Genomic DNA, 18,385 nt, shown 5'->3' on the forward strand with positions numbered 1-18,385 from the left:
CCATTCTGATCCCTTCCCTTCCCTTCTTCCCTTCCCTTCCCTTCCCTTCCCTTCCCTTCCCTTCCCTTCCCTTCCCTTCCCTTCCCTTCCAATATTATTCCATTCCATTCCATTCCATTCCATTCCAATATTATTCTATTCTATTCTGTTCTGTTCTGTTCTGTTCTGTTCTGTTCTGTTCTGTTCCATTCCGTTCCATTCTGATCCCTTCCCTTCCCTTCCCTTCCCTTCCCTTCCCTTCCTTTCCCTTCCCTTCCCTTCCAATATTATTCCATTCCATTCCATTCCATTCCATTCCATTCCATTCCATTCCATTCCATTCCAATATTATTCTATTCTGTTCTGTTCTGTTCTGTTCTGTTCCGTTCCGTTCCATTCCGTTCCATTCTGATCCCTTCCCTTCCCTTCTTCCCTTCCCTTCCCTTCCCTTCCCTTCCCTTCCCTTCCCTTCCAATATTATTCCATTCCATTCCATTCCATTCCATTCCATTCCATTCCATTCCAATATTATTCTATTCTGTTCTGTTCTGTTCTGTTCTGTTCTGTTCTGTTCTGTTCTGTTCTGTTCTGTTCTGTTCTGTTCCATTCTGTTCCATTCTGATCCCTTCCCTTCCCTTCTTCCCTTCCCTTCCCTTCCCTTCCCTTCCCTTCCCTTCCAATATTATTTCATTCCATTCCATTCCATTCCATTCCAATATTATTCTATTCCATTCCGTTCCGATCCGATCCCTTCCCTTCCCTTCCCTTCCCTTTCCATTCCATTCCATTCCATTCCATTCTATTCCTATTCCTATTCCTATTCCTATTCCTATTCCTATTCCATTCCGTTTTCCAATCCCCACTCTCCTTACAATGCCTCTGACTATGAAGCAAATATATGTTAGAACTGCATCAGTTTCCATACTGGCAGATCACCAATATGCTGTCCATTGGCCTATCAAAAAAGAAAAGATGGATGACTATATTTATGAATAAAATCCCCCATTGTATATTTCACGGGTTAGAGGGGAGAGGAGAATGGAAGTTGAGATTTCCTATGAACTTGGCTCCATCTTCGCAGGTTAGATTTATGTGGAAAAGCTTTTTAAAAATTATGTGCTGAATTGTCAACCAAGACTTGAATACTGGCACACTTTCATTTTAGAAGAAAAATGAACACAAAGTTACATTTGACTGACTCTGTCCAATTTCTTATGTCAAACCAGCAAGCTTGAAGCCACTACTTACATTAATTATGACTGAAAACTTTCCGATGCCACTCAAAATATTGAACCAGATTCCTGCAAGAAAGCATAAAACTTTGTTAAGATCTTTTGGTTGGGTTCCCGTTAAGCAAATTCTGAATACAGGTCAGTGGTGGGATTCAGCCTGTTTGGGCGAATCGGATGTTAATTTTAATCTGGTTTGCCAAACCGGTTGTTCCGAGGACTGGCTGACCCCGCCTGCCCCTCCCCTCCCAGGAGTCTCCATGAGGCCCATTTTGGATGCCAGTGTTATGGTTCCGACCCCCGAGGCCGACTTATCGGAAGGAGAAGGCTCCGAACATGAAGGAGAGGAGTTGGCCAGGCCTCCCTCTCCAGGACCCTCCTCTCTGGCAATGCCTCAGGTGTCTCCCGTAGGAGAAGAGATTGGCCAGGAGCCAGATATCTCCTCACAGTCGGACAGTGAAGGAGATAAGTCTTGGCTGGATCCACGCCAGCGTCGGAGAGACAAGCGCACGCAACAGAAAAGGAGGCGTGCTAGAGATTAAGCTGAGTCACTGGACCACACCCCACAGGGGATATAAGGGGGTGAGGTGGCCATTCAGACTCTGTGACGGACAAAACTAACTACTATCGAGTCACATTGCATCTTTGGAAACAACATTATCTGCCTTGGATTTAATTATGGACTGGACTTGACAATTCTTGAACTGTGTGTATCTTGTTTATGAGTAAAGTTCTTGGCAAGCAGGTACTGGGTTGCTGCCAATCCTCTTATCGAAAGAATTGGTTGTCTGCCAGTTTATTTAACCCCCGGCTGTCTGTTTGTGTGCGTGTGTGAGACGGGGACAGAACAGCCAGGTAACTGCAGGGCACGCACCGAGGCTCTGGGAGGGTGAAAAACCGGCCTACCAGAAGTCCAGAAACGGGCTTGTTTCTGGCTTCCGAAGGGCCTCTGGTGCCCAGGGGAGGTTGTTTTCGCCCTCCTGGAGGCTCAAGAAAAGCCTCCGGAGCCTGGGTAGGGTGAAAAACGGACCTATCGAAAGTACCGCAAGTCTGGAAATAGGCCCATTTCTGGTCTCCCGAGGGCCTCCAGTGCCCGGGGGAAGCTGTTTTTGCTCTCCTGGAGGCTCAAGAAAAGCCTCCGGAGCCTGGGGAGGGTGAAAAATGGGCCTACCGTCATACCAGAAGTCTGGAAATGAGCCCATTTCTGGTCTCTGGAGGGCCTCCAGTGCCCGGGGGGAGGCCGTTTTTGCCCTCCTGGAGGCTTGAGAAAAGCCTCTGGAGCCTGTGGAGGGCGAAACGCCCCCTGCCATGGTGCAGGAGGCCGAGTCGGTCACTCCCCCATGGCCACGTCCACTCATCAACTGGCCAGCGAACTGGTTTTTGAAATTTTTCAATCCCACCCCTGATACAGGTAGTCCTCAACTTATTAGCCATAACTAAATCTACAATTATGGTCATAAGTGGAGATGGTCATTAAATAGATCCTCATGTGACAGTGCCTAATTTTATGATCTTCTTTGTGGCAGTTGTTAAGCGAACATTGCAGCCATTAAATGAATGCCTTGATCAGTAACTGAACCCATTGTTTGTTACGGCTCATCTTTTGCTAGAAGTTGGAAGTAAACCCCCTTTTGCATCAAAAATGTTGTAAATAATATTCACATGATCACCGTCACACTGCAAATGGATGTCAATGAGGACTAGTTTCCTAGTGCCCAAAATGCAGTCACATGACCACATGGAGAGTGGGGTGGCTGCCGGAACATCAAACCTGCATCTTAAGTACCTTTTTTGAGGTCCGATGTAACTTAGAATGGTTGTTAAGTGGCCCATCATAAGTTGAGGACTACCTATGTCATATTTCCCTTAACATGGTTTTCTTAATCTTTATTTTTTTAAAAAAACAAACAAACCAACAAACCCTCATACCTATATCCTTTGCTCTCACAGTATCGGGCCTTCTTAGTTCAGCCACAAACTTTTTGGCATCGAGTCGAACTTCAATGACGTTATTCAACAAGGCAAACACTGGAGCCAGAGGAAAGGAGGCCACAAAGAGAGTCACAAAGCCGAATTGAATGACTAGAAGACAAGAAAGGAGGAGGGGAGGGATGTGAGGGGAGGGATAAAAGACCACAGTAGATATAAACATTTCAGGTGGCAGGTATCTCCTTCTAGAAAAGGTGTGTTTCCCGACTCGGATCCGCATTCTGGCCCCAGGAAACAGATGAAACAAAGCAGGAGCGTCCAACCTTGGCAACTTTAAGATCAGTGGACTTTGACTCCTAGAATTCCTCAGAACCAAGGTAGGACCATCCAAGGTCTTCAGTAATCTGGATTATCATACAATACACATTTAGCAGTGTGTTGGATTCAAGCCTCATGTAGGTTTTGGACAAGAGATTGATAAGATGTTGAGCCCAGAGGTCACTCTGGATGCCAATGTCCACTTTGGACAAAGAAGGCCACAAATGTTCCAAGATATTTCCTCTACTTCAGGGGAGAGTTAAAGACCAGTTGTGGGATTCAAATAATTTAACAACCGGTTCTCTGCCCTGGGTGGGCGTGGCCAGGGTGGGCGTGACAGGCAGCATTCGGCCTCCTGCACCCCAGTGGTGGGTTCCTCCCGGTTCGGCCGAGCCAGTAGCGGTGACGATATGACGTCACCGAACCGGTTCTCCCCACCCCCCCCACCCCCCCACGTTATTCTTACCTTTTATTTGGTCCCACCCCCAATCTATTGCTGCCTCCTGAGTCCCAGCTGATGACTAGAGGGAAAAAAACTGTTTAAACTCTTGCTGCGGGGCTTCGAAGGGCCGTCCTACAGCTGATCAGTGTTAAAAGCAAACAAATGAGTCGGGTCGTAAGTGCGAGGACTGGTTGTAATGCGAGGACCTTCCAGAAATGACTCTGACCAGCTAGCCACGCCCACCTACTCACATGACCTCCAAGCCACACCCACAAAATAAGCCACGCCCACAGAACCGGTAGTAAAAAAATTTAGAACCCATCCCTGCTGCACCCCCCTGGGAGTGCTGCACCCCCAACCCCTCCGTGCCCCATTTTTGGCCTAGTAGGCCTCCCTGGGAGCAAAAAGGGGGCATGTGGTGACTTCTGGAAGGGGCAAGGAGGGGCAGGGAGGGGAGGGAAGGGGCCAGCCAGCAATTTAATAACTGGTTCAGCCGAAGTGGTGCGAACTGGTTGAATCCCACCACTGGTTAAGACTGCAGAACATACCTTATTCTGAATATAAATATAAATAAGAAAATATCAAGATACCCTCTACTGTATTTGGCAGCCCAGAAACCTTTGAAATTCTAGTACCAGCAACGATTTCCCATGTCATTTTTTTTTTTTTTTTGGGATGGCAATTAATGTATACAACATGTCTCCACGTGCTGCCCCGAAAGAAAACATTCAAATCCTAGAATGTCATGAAGATTACGGAGGAATGTGGTTCTTCTCTCTTGAAGGACGTTTGTTGGCGTCTGGGGGGGGGGGGGTGAGCAGGTTTTGATGATTTTTCCTGCTTTGGGGAAAACATTTCCATAGCTTCGAAATTAATCTGGTTGGATTTAGAAGTACTGAATTTAATTCTGCCTGATGTTTATCAAAAGGACAACCTTACTCTCTCCAAGAGAAAAAAAAAATCATTGCGTTATATTGATTTTTTCCCCAAAATTTTCCTGGTCTATTTCTGTGGTAGGGGTAGTCCTCGACTTATGATCACAACAGAACCCAAAATGTCTGTCGTTAAGTGAGACATTGAGTGAGTTTTGTCCAGGGGTGAAATCCAGCAGGTTCTGACAGGTTCTGGAGAACCGATAGCGGAAATTTTGAGCAGTTCGGAGAACCGGCAAATACCACCTCTGGATGGCCCCAGAAAGGGGTGGGAATGGAGATTTTGCAGTATCCTTCCCCTGGAGTGGGGTGGGAATGGGGATTTTGTAGTATCCTTCCCCTGGAGTGGGGTGGGAATGGGGATTTTGTAGTATCCTTCCCCTACCACGCCCACCAAGCCACACCTACAGAACCGGTAGTAAAAAAAAAATTAGATTATACCACTGGTTTTGTCCTGTTTTATGACATTTCTTGCTCCGGTTGTTAAGTGGAATCACTGTGGTTGATAAATTAGCAACTTGATTGTTAAGTGAATCTGGTTTTCCTATTGACTTTGCTTATCAGATGGTCACAAAAGGGTTAGCGTTATGTCTTTGGGATATAGCAACGGTCATAAATATGAATATTTATGAATATAAGGAATATATAGAATGAAGGCCTTCCTTACTTTTGCCTGTAAAACTGCAGGGAAGTATCTATGCCACAAATGGTCCTCTAATCAACACCAACGTAAAATGGAATAATGTATAATGGGAACATATTTGCGGCCTTCAGGAGATGCATCTTTTTCATGCAACTCGCAAGGGAACCTTTCTTTTTCCAAATCTCCTCTGTTTAGATAACGGATAATTCTTTACACCTAGACATCTTCCGCTGCTTTTGAAATCCGATCACTCTAAATTAGAATAAGCAAAGCTCCAAATCAAAGGGGGAAAGGGTAATTTGCTGTTTACCCTATACCAGGGGTCTGCAACCTTAAAACACTCAAAGAGCCATTTGGGCCCGTTTCCCACAGAAAAGAAAACACCGGGAGCCACAAAACCTGGCTGGGCATGGCTATCTCGACGTCACTCACTTCCACCAGTCACATGACTCCCTAGCCACACTTACCCAGTTGGTCATTAGGGCAGAGAATCAGTTGTTAAAAAACCCTTTTGACATCTCCCTCCCTCCCCCCTCTCTCTCCCCCCTACCTCTCTCTGTATCTCTCTATGTCTCGGCTTGTCGTTCGTTCAGAACTGCGATAGGAAATAATCACCAGTAACACACAGAGAATCAGGGTTTACTTTGGCAATGATAAGCTTGCAGTCAAAAGTAAAGTACAAGTCGGTGTTTTGGTTCAAAGTCAGCGCTGGGTGTAATCACACCACAGCGCTATTTAACAAAAACTCAGCCCCTTAAACATACATCCGGTGATTATCAATCAAGCACCCCCCACTCCCTTAACAGTAACAGCTGCGAGCAGCGAGGACAGCAGAATCGGAGAGGCCTAGCAACGTCATCAATCATTGCCCTGAATGCTGCTCTCCCCGTCTCTCTCTCCCCGTCTCTCTGTATCTCTCTGTCTCTGCCCCGGCCGCTTCTCCATCCCCCGCCATCACCCTTACCTTCTCAGGCCGGGCGAGGAGTGACCAGGAAGGGAAGGCGAGAGGCAGGGCCAGCCAGTGGTGGGATCACCCGACAGGGAGCCATGGCAGAGGGCCCGAAGAGCCACACGCGGCTCCGGAGCCACAGGTTGCTGACACCTGCCCTACACTATAACATAGGACCGTGATGGCGAACCTATGGCACGCGTGCCACCTGCCTGTTGCCTGGCACGCCAGCTAAGCTCCGTCAGCTGATTTTCGGCCCTTTTGGGCCCACCAGTAGGGAGCCTGGGGGGGGGGGGAGGCCCATTTTTCTTTCTCCCTGGCTTCAGATCCTCTCTATGCATCTGGGGAGGGCGAAAACAGCCTTCCCCACCCCCTCGGAAGCCCAAAACAGCCCGTTTCTCAACTTCCAGCCTCCGAGGGGTTGGGGAAGGCTGTTTTCGCCCTCCCCAGATGCATAGAGAGGATCTGGAGCCAGGTGAGAAAGAAAAACGGACCTACCGGGCCATCGCGTGCGAGGAGTGGGGGTCGCGCTCGCATGCGCGTGGCGGGGCACATAGAATTATGGGTGTGGGCACACGCACGCGCAAACCTCTCCCGCCTCCCCCCCTTCCTGGCACACAATGGCAAAAAGGTTAGCCATCACTGACATAGGACCTAATATAACATAAACAAGATGAAATAAATTGGGGACATGAGTTTATCTTCTTATGGATATCAGGGAATGCCAAAAAAAGGCATAAGGATCAGGATACATCCATGGGGGTCAACTATAATCACAGGGTTGGAAGGGATCATGAAGATCTTTTAATTCACTCCCTTGCCCCAGGCAGGAGTCCTTATAATACCATACCGGGCAAAGGATTGTTCAATCACTTTTTGAAAACCATCAATGATGGAGCACTCACAATTCTGGGAGGCAATCTGTTCCATTGATTAATTACTCTTACTGTTAGGAAATTTCTTCTTAGTTCCAGGTTGAATCTCTCTTTAATGTTTCCACCAGGGGTGAAATGCTCCCGGTTCGGACCGGCTCGGGCGAGTAGGTAGCAATGGCGGTGGGCAGTTCGGAGAACCGGTAGCAAAAATCCCTTCCCCCACCAGCCTCCAGCTTGCTTACCTTCGCACGCCTTGCTTCGCTTGCTGTAATCCCTGCAATCCATTGCATCAGCAAGCAACTGAATCTCCCTGCCTGCAATGAAGCTCATCGGTGAGCAGCTTTATCTGCCTGCCTGCCTGCTTGCCTGCCTGCCAGTTTTTTTCCCCTTTGGGAGCTTTAAAAAAAATAGTTAATTGGTGTTTTTTTTAGTTGTTCTTTTTTTAGACCTAGCCATTTAAAGTTTAGGAAGTTTTAAATTTAGCTGCTTTTATATAAAAATAAAAATAAAATAAAATAATATTTGTGCAGCTTTCTGAGATTTTGTGTGTTTCTGTAGTGTTTCACTCTAACGACACAAACACACAAAATCTCACAAAGCTGTATGTGGAATTCTGTGTGTGTAAAGTGTGAAAGTTGGTTTTTTTTGGACTTTTTGGGGCTGTGTGAGGTTCCTGCTTGTTGCAGGGGCCATTTTGGGTCTAGCACAGCTGCTTTTACATTGTGGGTGAGCCAGTTGTGTTGTGTTGTGTTTTGTAGGTTAAAAAAGGGCAAAGAAGTGACCGCGACTTGGCCACGCCCACCTGACCATCAAGCCACGCCCACCCAGTCACCTGACCACCAAGCCATGCCCACTAATTAAGCCACGCCCACAGAACCAGTAGCGAAAATTTTTAGATTTCACCCCTGGTTTCCACCCATTACTTCTTGCCCTGCCCTCTGGTGAGCAAGTGAGTGTGCATGCACACCAGGAGTAGGTTCTACTTACCAGAGGTGGGTTGCCCCCGGTTTGGCCTGGTTCTATAGAACCGGTGGTAAAACCGGAGGGAGGTTCCACCCACCGACCCCAACATCATCAGAACGCTTCTGTACATGCCCTGTTGTGAACTGGTAGTAAAGGTAAGTAGAACCCACCCCTGCTACTTACCTTTACTACTAGTTCGCAATGCGGCCGCACAGGCGCAGAAGCTTCTGCACATGCGCAGAAGCATTCTGATGACATCGGGGTCGGTGGGTGGAGCCTCCCTCCAGTTTTACTACCAGTTCTATAGAACCGGTCTGAACCAGGGGCAACCCATCACTGATGCACACGTATCCCCACGTGTGAGGAACGAGCAAGCACGTGTGCACGTGCTCCAGTTGCACAAACAGTGGGCACGCTTGCCTGTGGCTCACACAAATGGAGCTGTATGTGGAACCATCCCTTTCCTCCCCCCCCCACTGGTCCACAAAGTCAGAAAGATTGGGGAAGTCTGCAGCGGTGGGTTTCCAATATTCTTACCACTGGTTTGTGTGTGCCTTCTGAGCCTGCACCCGGCCTTCCGTGCATGCACTTTGCTTCCTTGCGTGCCTTCCGTGCATGCACCCGGCCTCAAAAATGTGCCTAAATAGGATGGCATAGAGGCGGGGTGGGCGGGCGATCTGTGATCACTGCTACCAGTTCGCCAAAATCAGTACGAACCGGCTGAATACCACCTCTGGAAGTCTGGTATAGACACTTGCTATTCACTTCCTATAATCTTGTTGCTAACCATCTGTTGATGCAGCCTAGGATTGTGTTGGCAAGTTGGCTAGTAGGTACTTTGCTGTCTAGAAGGTTCCTTGTTCCCAAAAAGTGCTTCCCTTGCTATTTTCCTGCCGATACTGAGACTATAAATCCAGGTTTGCAGAGCTAAGCAATTAACACTTTGATTTCAGGCAGCTACCGAGTGGAATTACCATATTTTTTGGACTATAAGACGCACTGGAGTATAAGACACACCAGTGGTGAAATCTATTTTTTTTTACTACCAGTTCTGTGGGCGTGGCTTGGTGGGCGTGGCAGGGGAAGGATACTGCAAAATCTCCATTCCCACCCAACTCCAAGGGAAGGATACTGCAAAATCCCCATTCCCTCCGCACTCCTGGGGGAAGAATATTGCAAAATCTCCATTCCCACCCCACTCTGGGGCCAGCCAGAGGTGGTATTTGCCGGTTCTCCGAACTACTCAAAATTTCCGCTACAGGTTCTCCAGAACCTGTCAGAACCTGCTGGATTTCACCCATGAGACACACCAAGATTTCGAAGAGGAAAACAAGAAAAAAAAAACTTTTTGGCCTCTGCGCCTCCAGTTTTTGCCCTCCCTGGCCACCAGGAGCAGTCTGCAGGCCTCTCAAACCCTCTGCGTGTCCTGTTTTTGGGAGAAATGGGCCTGTTTTTGGCGGGATGCATGGGGGGGGGTTGGGAGTCCAAAAATGGCTGCATTCGGTGTATAAAATGCACCGACATTTCCACCCTCTTTTAGTGAGGGAAAAGTGCGTCTTATACTCTGAAAAGTATGGTAATGCCTTCCAGCATAAACTACCTGTTTGACCTGAAAAGAACTTTTATTCAATTAATGGAGGATTATTAGTAGACATTTGCCCTGAGAACAATATAAAGCCAGATGTTTAGAATATATAGGATTTCCAAAGGAGAACATTTGCAACATCTGCCAAGTCGTTTTGCTGTGGCACAGATCACACAGCAGAATACGGCGCCTCCTTGTCTTCTTCTGGCCAAAAAGCCACTCGCACAAAAGGAAAGAAAAGGTGTGCCATAAAAAGACACATGTTTCTGACAGTTCCGCACAAAATGTCAAAACAAGTCTTACATTATATTTATATTAATACCATCCGTTGCTGGAACATAACATGAAAAATCCCTCCGGGATAATTTTCCTCTGAAAAGTATCTCAGGAATATGTTATTTTTTCAAAATATTCAGAATTTGTGTAGCCTGGCAGTCAGATAAATCAGCCATCAACAGACACACAGGGATAAAACAACATCTACATACCATTCAAAAGAGATAAAAAATAAAATAAGCTAAAAAGGAAACAAAAAGAACAAAACGTTTCCTCACTAGCAATCAACACCAAGATATCTACAGTTTAACACCAAGATCTAATAATTAAGATTAAGTTAATAATAATAATAACTTAATTAAGTTAATTAAACTATTATTAAGTTAATAATAATAACACCAAGATCTAGACCAATAATTAAGCTGTAAATAAAAACGCAATTAAGGAACTGCCAACTCAGGCAACAAACAGTAAACAATATAATCAAGGAAACATCAAGTACACCGAGAGGGCAAGCTACTGGTATATAAACTGAGAGCAAACCCTACCCCCGGCTAGCACTGATGATGCTACTTAGTTGGGTAATGAAACATCTTCAAGAAAACAACCGAGCTCAGAAAGCATCACGAATCCCATAAATAAGAATTTTAATTCTGTTAAAAAAAAAAAAAATAGAATGAAAAGAAACAGGCAGATATTTTTTTAGTGCAGAAACAAAATAGACCCAAGTTATACGAAACTGCTCTCCTTCACTCAAAGGGCCAATGAAGATCATATGGCTGTTTATTCTCCTTTGTTAGAAACATCTGACATAAGAGCCTGGATAGCTCTGCAGACAAGGCACTGTAATTTAACACCAGCTGTCTGCAATTAAAGTAAGTTCGAATCTTGCCAGGCTCAAGGTTGACTCAGCCTTCCATCCTTTCTAAGGTAGGTAAATTGAGGACCCAGTTTGTGGGGGCAATAAGCTGACTTTGTATAAAATATACAAAAGTATGAAGGCTATTGCTTAATGCACTGTAAGCCACCCTGAGTCTCTGGAGAAGGGCAGCATATAAATCAATTTTTTTTTAAAAAAACATCTAAAACAGGTTTCTCGCTTGCAGCTTTAAGATGTGGTGGACTTCGCCTTTAAGATGGGTGGACTTCCACTCCCAGAATTCTGGTTGGGGAATTCTGGGAGTGGAAGTCCACACATCTTAAAAATTGTGAAGGTTCAGAGACACTGATCTGAAAGGAGCAGTCAAATCTGAAGGCCACCTCCTACTACAAGAACCACAGTTCCAAACCTCCTTCTTCAACAGGACTTTGAAAGTTGATCTAAGGCAGGGGTGGGTTCTACTTACCTTTACTACCGGTTCATAACGGGAGCACGCGCATGTGCAGATCGCCAAATATGACATCAGGGCGGGTGGGCGGAGCCTCCTGACGCTTTTACTACCGGTTCTCAAGAACCGGACAGAACCGGGAGCAACCCACCACTGATCTAAGGTCATCTGACAGAATCAAACCAACAGAGCCTTCTATCCAGGGATGGGCTTCAAAAATTATAGCAAGGGGTTCTCTGCCCGGTTGTTGGGTGGGCGTGGCCATGGTAGGCGTGGCCTAGTCGGCTTCCGACTAGTCGGGGGGTGTTTTTTGCCCTCCCTGGGCTCTGGAGGCTTTCCTCGAGCCTCAAGGAGGGCAAAAAACGGTTTCCTCATGCTTCGGAGGCCCTCTGGAGGTCAGAAACAGGCCTGAACTTCTGGTAGGCTCATTTTTCGCCCTCCCTGAGCCTCCACGCACACCCTGCACTTATCTGCATCCAAAACAGGCCACGTGGGGACTCCTGGGAGGGGATGAGCGGGGCCAGCCAGGAGTGGGATTTGGGGGTTCTCCAAACTGCACAAAATCTTAGCTAGAGGTTCCCCCTGAAACCCTCTGAACCCCCAGCAGCCCACCCCTGCTTCTACCTCTAGGAGCCTGTAGCCTCCACGCTCCAGAAGGTACGTTTCTCGAACAGAACTTCTAATGTTTCTTGCAAATACAGTAAAAGGATGCACTTCGGCCAACCTGACACCGGAGAGTTACGACAAGAGGAAGTCGGGGCTGTCTTAAATCTCGGACAAGCAGGTTTTGAGGGAAAGATAAGAGGGATTTACGGTTGCCCCAGCCTTACTCATTTCCATGTATTCCGGGGTCAGACCCGTGAACGGTTCCAAGACGTAATCCAGCTCCCATTGCTGAGGCTGCTTAGATGGATCGGAATGGTTTTCCTTCTTCTCCGGTCTCTCATCTTTTAGTTTACGGAACAGTTTCTTTAATTTCCTGGAAATGTAAAACAGCAGGCCATTAACTCAATTGCAGGGGGGAAATCAGTCTATTTTTAAGGGACTTTGTACATGATAAAGCTTTGGTCTCTGTGTGTGTATATGTGTCTCTCTCTCTCTCTGAGAGCCATCTGGCAGCAGAGATACAGGCTAATTCTTACCGTTTGTGATTTAGGAAGCCCCACCTTTCTTTGTGTGTGTGTATGTGTGAGCACATGGACGCACGCTTTTAAAATCCACTGACGCGGATGTCCTTTTTGAAAGTCTTCCAATAATACACTTTTACTCTGGTTCCTTTCGCGTGGTTCTTTTTTTTTTTAAAGCATCTCGAGAAATTAAATCAGGTGATTCAGAGGGGAGCCATTCATGAAAACGATCAATTATTATTATTATTATTTTTATAACGGTCACCCCTCTTCTCTTGAGAGTTCCAGGAGAAAGCTCACAAGGATGTATGTATTTAGGTGTGGGTATATAGGATGTGGTGGCTCAGCGGCTAAGACGCTGAGCTTGTCAGTCGAAAAGGTCGGCAGTTCGGTGGTTCGAATCCCTAGTGCCGCGTGATGGAGTGAGCTCCCGTTACTTGTCCCAGCTTCTGCCAAGCTAGCAGTTCGAAAGCACGTTAAAAAAATGCAAATAGAAAAATAGGGACCACCTTTGGTGGGAAGGTAACAGCGTTCCGTGCACCATTGGCATTGAGTCATGCCGGCCATATGACCACGGAGACGTCTTCGGACAGCGCTGGCTCTTTGGCTTTGAAATGGAGATGAGCACCGCCCCCTAGAGTCGGGAACGACTAGCACATATGTGCGAGGGGAACCTTTACCTTTTATAGGTAGTCCTCGACTTACAAAACATTCATTTATTGGCCATTCAAAGCTACAATGGGACTGAAACAAGCAATTTATGACCAGTTCTCACAGAACTTACAACTGTTGCAGCTTCCCGACAGTTACGTGATTCAAATTCGGGCACTTGGCAAATGGGATGTATTTAGGATAGCAATACGCGGTTTACAGAATCAGCCTTGGCTGCCAACAATCTGGGTCCTCATTTTATTGACCTCGGAAGGATGGAAGGCTGAGTCAACCCTGAGCCGGTCAGGATCAAAATGCCGAACTGCTGGCAGCCGGCAGTCAGCAGAAGTAGCCTGCAGTACTGCAGTCTCACCACTGTGCCACTCTGCAAACCATGGTATATTCTCTGTGAGACAATAGTGGGATTGTCATTTGCAACCTTCCTAGGAGCTTCTAACAAGCCAAATCAAACCAGATTTGCTTAACAACCATATGATTCACTTGTTAAGTCGAGGACTATCTGTATCATTGAGGGCAGCCAATGGTTCAGGCCTCCGAACCCACAAAAGGACAATAGCAATAGCGCTTAAACTTATACTGGTAGTCTTCGACTTACGACCACAGAATTTCTGTTGTTAAGTGAGACATTTGTTGTGAGTTTTGCCTTCTTTTATTACCTTTCTTGCCACAGTTGTTATCACTGCAGTTGATAAGTTACCGTGTTTCCCCAAAAATAAGATGCTGATTTATATTGTTTTGAAACCCGAAATAAGCTCTTGGTCTTATTTTTGGGGAGGTCTTATTATTTTGGGGCGCGTGGAGCAAGACGGAGCTCCTCTTGTAATCTTACCTGATTTCCAGCTCTGTCTCCCTAACCCTAACCAGAGGAAATGGCGGGGACCAGCTGCACATGTGTTTAAATATTTTTGGGGAGGATTTATTTTCGGGGAGGGCTTATTTTTTTTGGGGGGGGGTATTTTAGTACATGCACTCAAAAGCCCGATTGGGCTTCTTGTCAGGGGATGTCTTATCTTCGGGGAAACAGGGTAGTAACCTGGTTGTTAAGTGAATCTGTCTTCCCCATTGACTTTGCTTGTGAGAAGGTCGCAAAAGGGGATTACGTGACCTTGGGACACAGCATAAGTGTGAGCCAGTTGCCAAGCATCTGAATTTTGATCATGTGATCATGGGGATGCTACAAAAGTCGTAACTGAAAAACAGTAATAAGTCACTTTTTTCGGTGCTGTTGTAACTTCGGTCACTAAGTGAACCGTTGTAAGACGAGGACTACCTGTATGCCAGTTTACAGTCCTCTCTAAGTGGGTTACAATCAGCATTCTAACCTCTGAGCCATGAGGAAGGATAATAAGAAAGGGAATAAGGGAGGGAGAGAGGGAGGGATGGAGGAAGGAAGGAAGGAGGAAGGAAGGAAGGAAGGAAGGAAGGAAGGAAGGAAGGAAGGAAGGAAGGAAGGAAGGAAGGAAGGAAGGAAGGAATAGCAATAGCAATAGCAATAGCAATAGCAATAGCAATAGCAATAGCAATAGCAATAGCAATAGCAATAGCACTTAGACTTATATATCACTTCACAGTGCTTTATAGCCCTCTCTAAGCGGTTTACAGAGTCAGCTTCTTGCCCCTCAAACAATCTGGGTCCTCATTTTACCGACCTCGGAAGGATGGGAGGCTGAGTCAACCTTGAGCCGGTCAGGATCGAACTCCTGGCAGTGGGCAGAGTCAGCCTGCAATACAGCATTCTAACCTCTGAGCCACAAGGAAGGATAATAAGAAAGGGAATAAAGGAGGGAGGGAGGGAGGGAGGGAGGGAGGGAGGGAGGGAGGAAGGAAGGAAGGAAGGAAGGAAGGAAGGAAGGAAGGAAGGAAGGAAGGAAGGAATAGCAATAGCAATAGCAATAGCAATAGCACTTAGACTTACAGTATATATCACTTCACATGCTTTTACAGCTCTCTCTAAGCTCTTTATAGAGTCAGCCTATTGTCCCCCAAACAATCTGGGTCCTCATTTTACCGACCTCGGAAGGATGGAAGGCTGAGTCAACCTTGAACCTGGTCAGGATCGAACTGCTGGCAGTGGCCAGAGTCTGGCTGCAATACTGCATCCTAACCACTGCGCCACCAGGCCCACCCACACTGCACGCTAATGTTTCCAGTCTTGTGGCACAGGAAAAAAGAGAGAGGGCAGTCGAAATACTTACGGGACGCCTATTTCAAAGATATTGTTCTGAATCAGCTGTTTCCCCAACATGATAATGCTGAGCTGGATACAAAGTTCCATCAAACATCCTCCAGGGGCACACTGCAATGGACAAGAAATACACAGGGAGACCTGAAAATCAGGCACCTCAATCTCCTGGCGGCAAGCATCACAATTTTAAACTAACCCAAAGGTGCTTTTTCAAGAGGCAACTGGACTTTCTGTTTTTTTTTTCTTTGAAGACGTTTCGCTTCTCATCGAAGAAGCTTCTTCCGCTCTGACTGGATGGTGGGGAATGGAAGGATTTATACTCCTTGCAGACAGCTGGTCGTTTGCATTCTTTTTAGAGGATCATTGAGGCCGCTTGGAGGTTTATCTGTGTTCTCAGGATCACCTGAGTGGTGGAAATGTGTCACAGAGCCTGATAGTACAGTGGACTAAAACACTGTTATTAACATCTGCTGCTTGCAATTACTGCAAGTTCAAATCTCACCAGGCTCAAGGTTGACTCAGCCTTCCATCCTTTCTAAGGTAGGTGAAATGAGGACCCAGATTGTGGGGGCAATAAGATGACTTTGTATAAATATACAAAAGTATGAAGGCTATTGCTTAGCGCATTGTAAGCCGCCCTGACTCTCCGGACAAGGGCGGCATATAAATTAAAGCAAAAATAAATAAATAAATAAATAAATAAATAAATAAATAAATAAATAAATAAATAAATAAATAAATGATGTGGAGCCTTCTTGGAACTGCTGAAAGGATTGTGTTGTAGACTGGAGATAGAGGATGTTGTATCCCTCCACCTCTGTTGAAAGAGGGCTGTTCAATTTTGACATAGATGGCAACTTGGACCCCTCTTTCAAACTGGTGGTCCTCTCTGTCCAAAATGTGGACTTTGTTGTCTTCAAAATTTGTCTTTTAAATGGAGATGGACTGCTGAATCTTGTCCCGATGGGTTTCTCCTCCTATGTTGGGCCATGCGTTTATGAAATGGTTGTTTTGTTTCCCCAAATGAACAGATCTGCACCTGGCTCATTGCATTGTACTGCATATATCACATTGCTCAGTTTGTGTCTGGGTGTTTTATCCTTAGGGTGGACAGAAAAACCCCAGTCAGAGCTGAAGAAGCTTCTTGGATAAGAAGCGAAACGTCTTCAAAGAAAAACAAGAAAGTCCAGTTGCCTCTTGAACAAAGCACCTTTGGGTTTGACATAGATGATCTTTTTAACCCCTCTTTCAAATCAGCAGTCCTCTCTGTCCAAAAATGTGGACTTTGCTGTCTTCAAAAGAGTGGCCGTAATCTTTTAAATGCAGATGGACTGCGGAATCTTGTCCTGATGGATTTGTTCTCCTATGTTGGATCATGTTATTGCTATGTTGTACCTGGCCTGGTGACTTAATTTATTAGTCTCTCATAATCTCCATAATTATACTTCATAGGGTTGTGGAGAACTAATGGAAATATACAGTAGTGGCCAAAATTGTGGAAACCTTTTGGGAAAAGTGTATTTTCTAAAACTAGCTAATAACACCACTTTTTTTTTTTTGAATAGTACCATAAAATTATATATCAATGGAAAGATAATTTAATCAAGAATGTAATGCAATCAGTTTTATGGAGGATTTGCTATTAGAATAGCAGTTACAGTATAAAGAAGAAAAGTGAAACATGTAGAAACCATTAAAAAAATGAAATATACGAAAATTATCACCCTGTCAGTGAATGCTTAGTTGGGTAACCTTTAGCATGAATTACAACCTTACAATGTCTTCCCATGGAGGGAACCAAGTCTTTTAGTTCTGCAGCTGTTCTAATGTGAAACCAAGATTGAATGATGGCTTCTATTAACTGGGTTTTATTGCTGGGTCGCTTCTGACTAGCAAGTTTCTTTAGTCGGCCTCCATAGATTTTCAATTGGGTGAAGGTCTGGGCTCTTCCCAGGCCATTCCAGCAGTGGAGTAGGATTATCTTGAAACTCCTCCCAAAAAAGTGGTGTTATTTAAGCCATCAAACCTCAAAAATACACTTTTCCCAAAAGGTTTCCACAATTTTGGCCACTACTGTACTTGTGGAGATATAATTCAAGCCATCCATTATGTCGATTATTAATATTTCTATAGCATTTTGCTTGCTGAAGTAGACCTAGAGAAGTCATAAATGATGCTCAGAAAAGAACACCATTTTTTTTTTTTGGTTTTGAGTCTATTGTCAATCAATTTCAGGGAGTATTTTAATTTAATTTAATTTAATTTTAATTCCGATGATGTTTCTAACATTATGCTGGAAACATAACGCTGACCACGAGGTTTGGAAATTATAACCTCAGGGATCACAGCAGTGCCATGAAAGTTTGGATAGATTTTAACAAAAAAATGTTCAGTGTAGAACAGGGATCTGCAACCTTAAACACTCAAAGAGCCATTTGGACCTGTTTCCCACAGAAAAGAAAACACCGGGAGCCACAAAACCTTCCTTTGCCTGACTATTTCTTGGGTGGCCACAAAACTAGCATATGTAATTGAATTAAACATTCTGTTTTCTTCTGAAACTTTTCTTTTCTTGGATTTATCCATGGTTGGCTTACCGGGGGTTGAAAAGCTCAATAAATCACATGCCAGCAGGTGTCGCATATTGGCAGTTGTGATTCATATTTTGAGTGACAAGGAGCCGCAGCAGAGGGGTGAAAGAGCCACATGCGGCTCCAGAGCCACAGGTTGCTGACTCCTGGTGTAGAAGATTAGTCCTTGATTGACGACCCCAACTGAGCCCAACATTTATGTTGCTAAAAAGTTAATCGGTGAGTTTTCCCCTCATTTTACAATTTTTCCTGCTGCAGTTGTTAAGTGAACCACTGCACATGTTAAGTGACTAACACGGTTGTTAAGTGAATCTGGCTTCCTCAATGTCTTTGCTTGTCAGAAGGTCGCAAAAGGGAATCAC

General features: G+C 45.4%; 1 protein-coding gene across 1 annotated transcript in view; it reads right to left on the bottom strand.

The window, feature by feature from the left end:
- The window catches only part of ANO2 (anoctamin 2), a 184,157-nt gene that overhangs the window by 15,350 nt on the left and 150,422 nt on the right, over positions 1-18,385 (bottom strand). The window contains exons 19-22 of the mRNA XM_070946746.1: positions 15,443-15,543; positions 12,279-12,427; positions 3,138-3,290; positions 1,228-1,280 (exon numbers count right to left, since the gene is read on the bottom strand). Of these exons, the coding sequence (XP_070802847.1) occupies positions 1,228-1,280; positions 3,138-3,290; positions 12,279-12,427; positions 15,443-15,543 (456 nt within the window). The remainder of the gene's footprint in view (positions 1-1,227; positions 1,281-3,137; positions 3,291-12,278; positions 12,428-15,442; positions 15,544-18,385) is intronic.

Source organism: Pituophis catenifer, unplaced genomic scaffold, assembly GCF_029215685.1.
Source record: "Pituophis catenifer annectens isolate HBS135680 unplaced genomic scaffold, rPitCat1.0.hap2 SCAF_7, whole genome shotgun sequence".
Classification (NCBI taxonomy): domain Eukaryota; kingdom Metazoa; phylum Chordata; class Lepidosauria; order Squamata; family Colubridae; genus Pituophis; species Pituophis catenifer.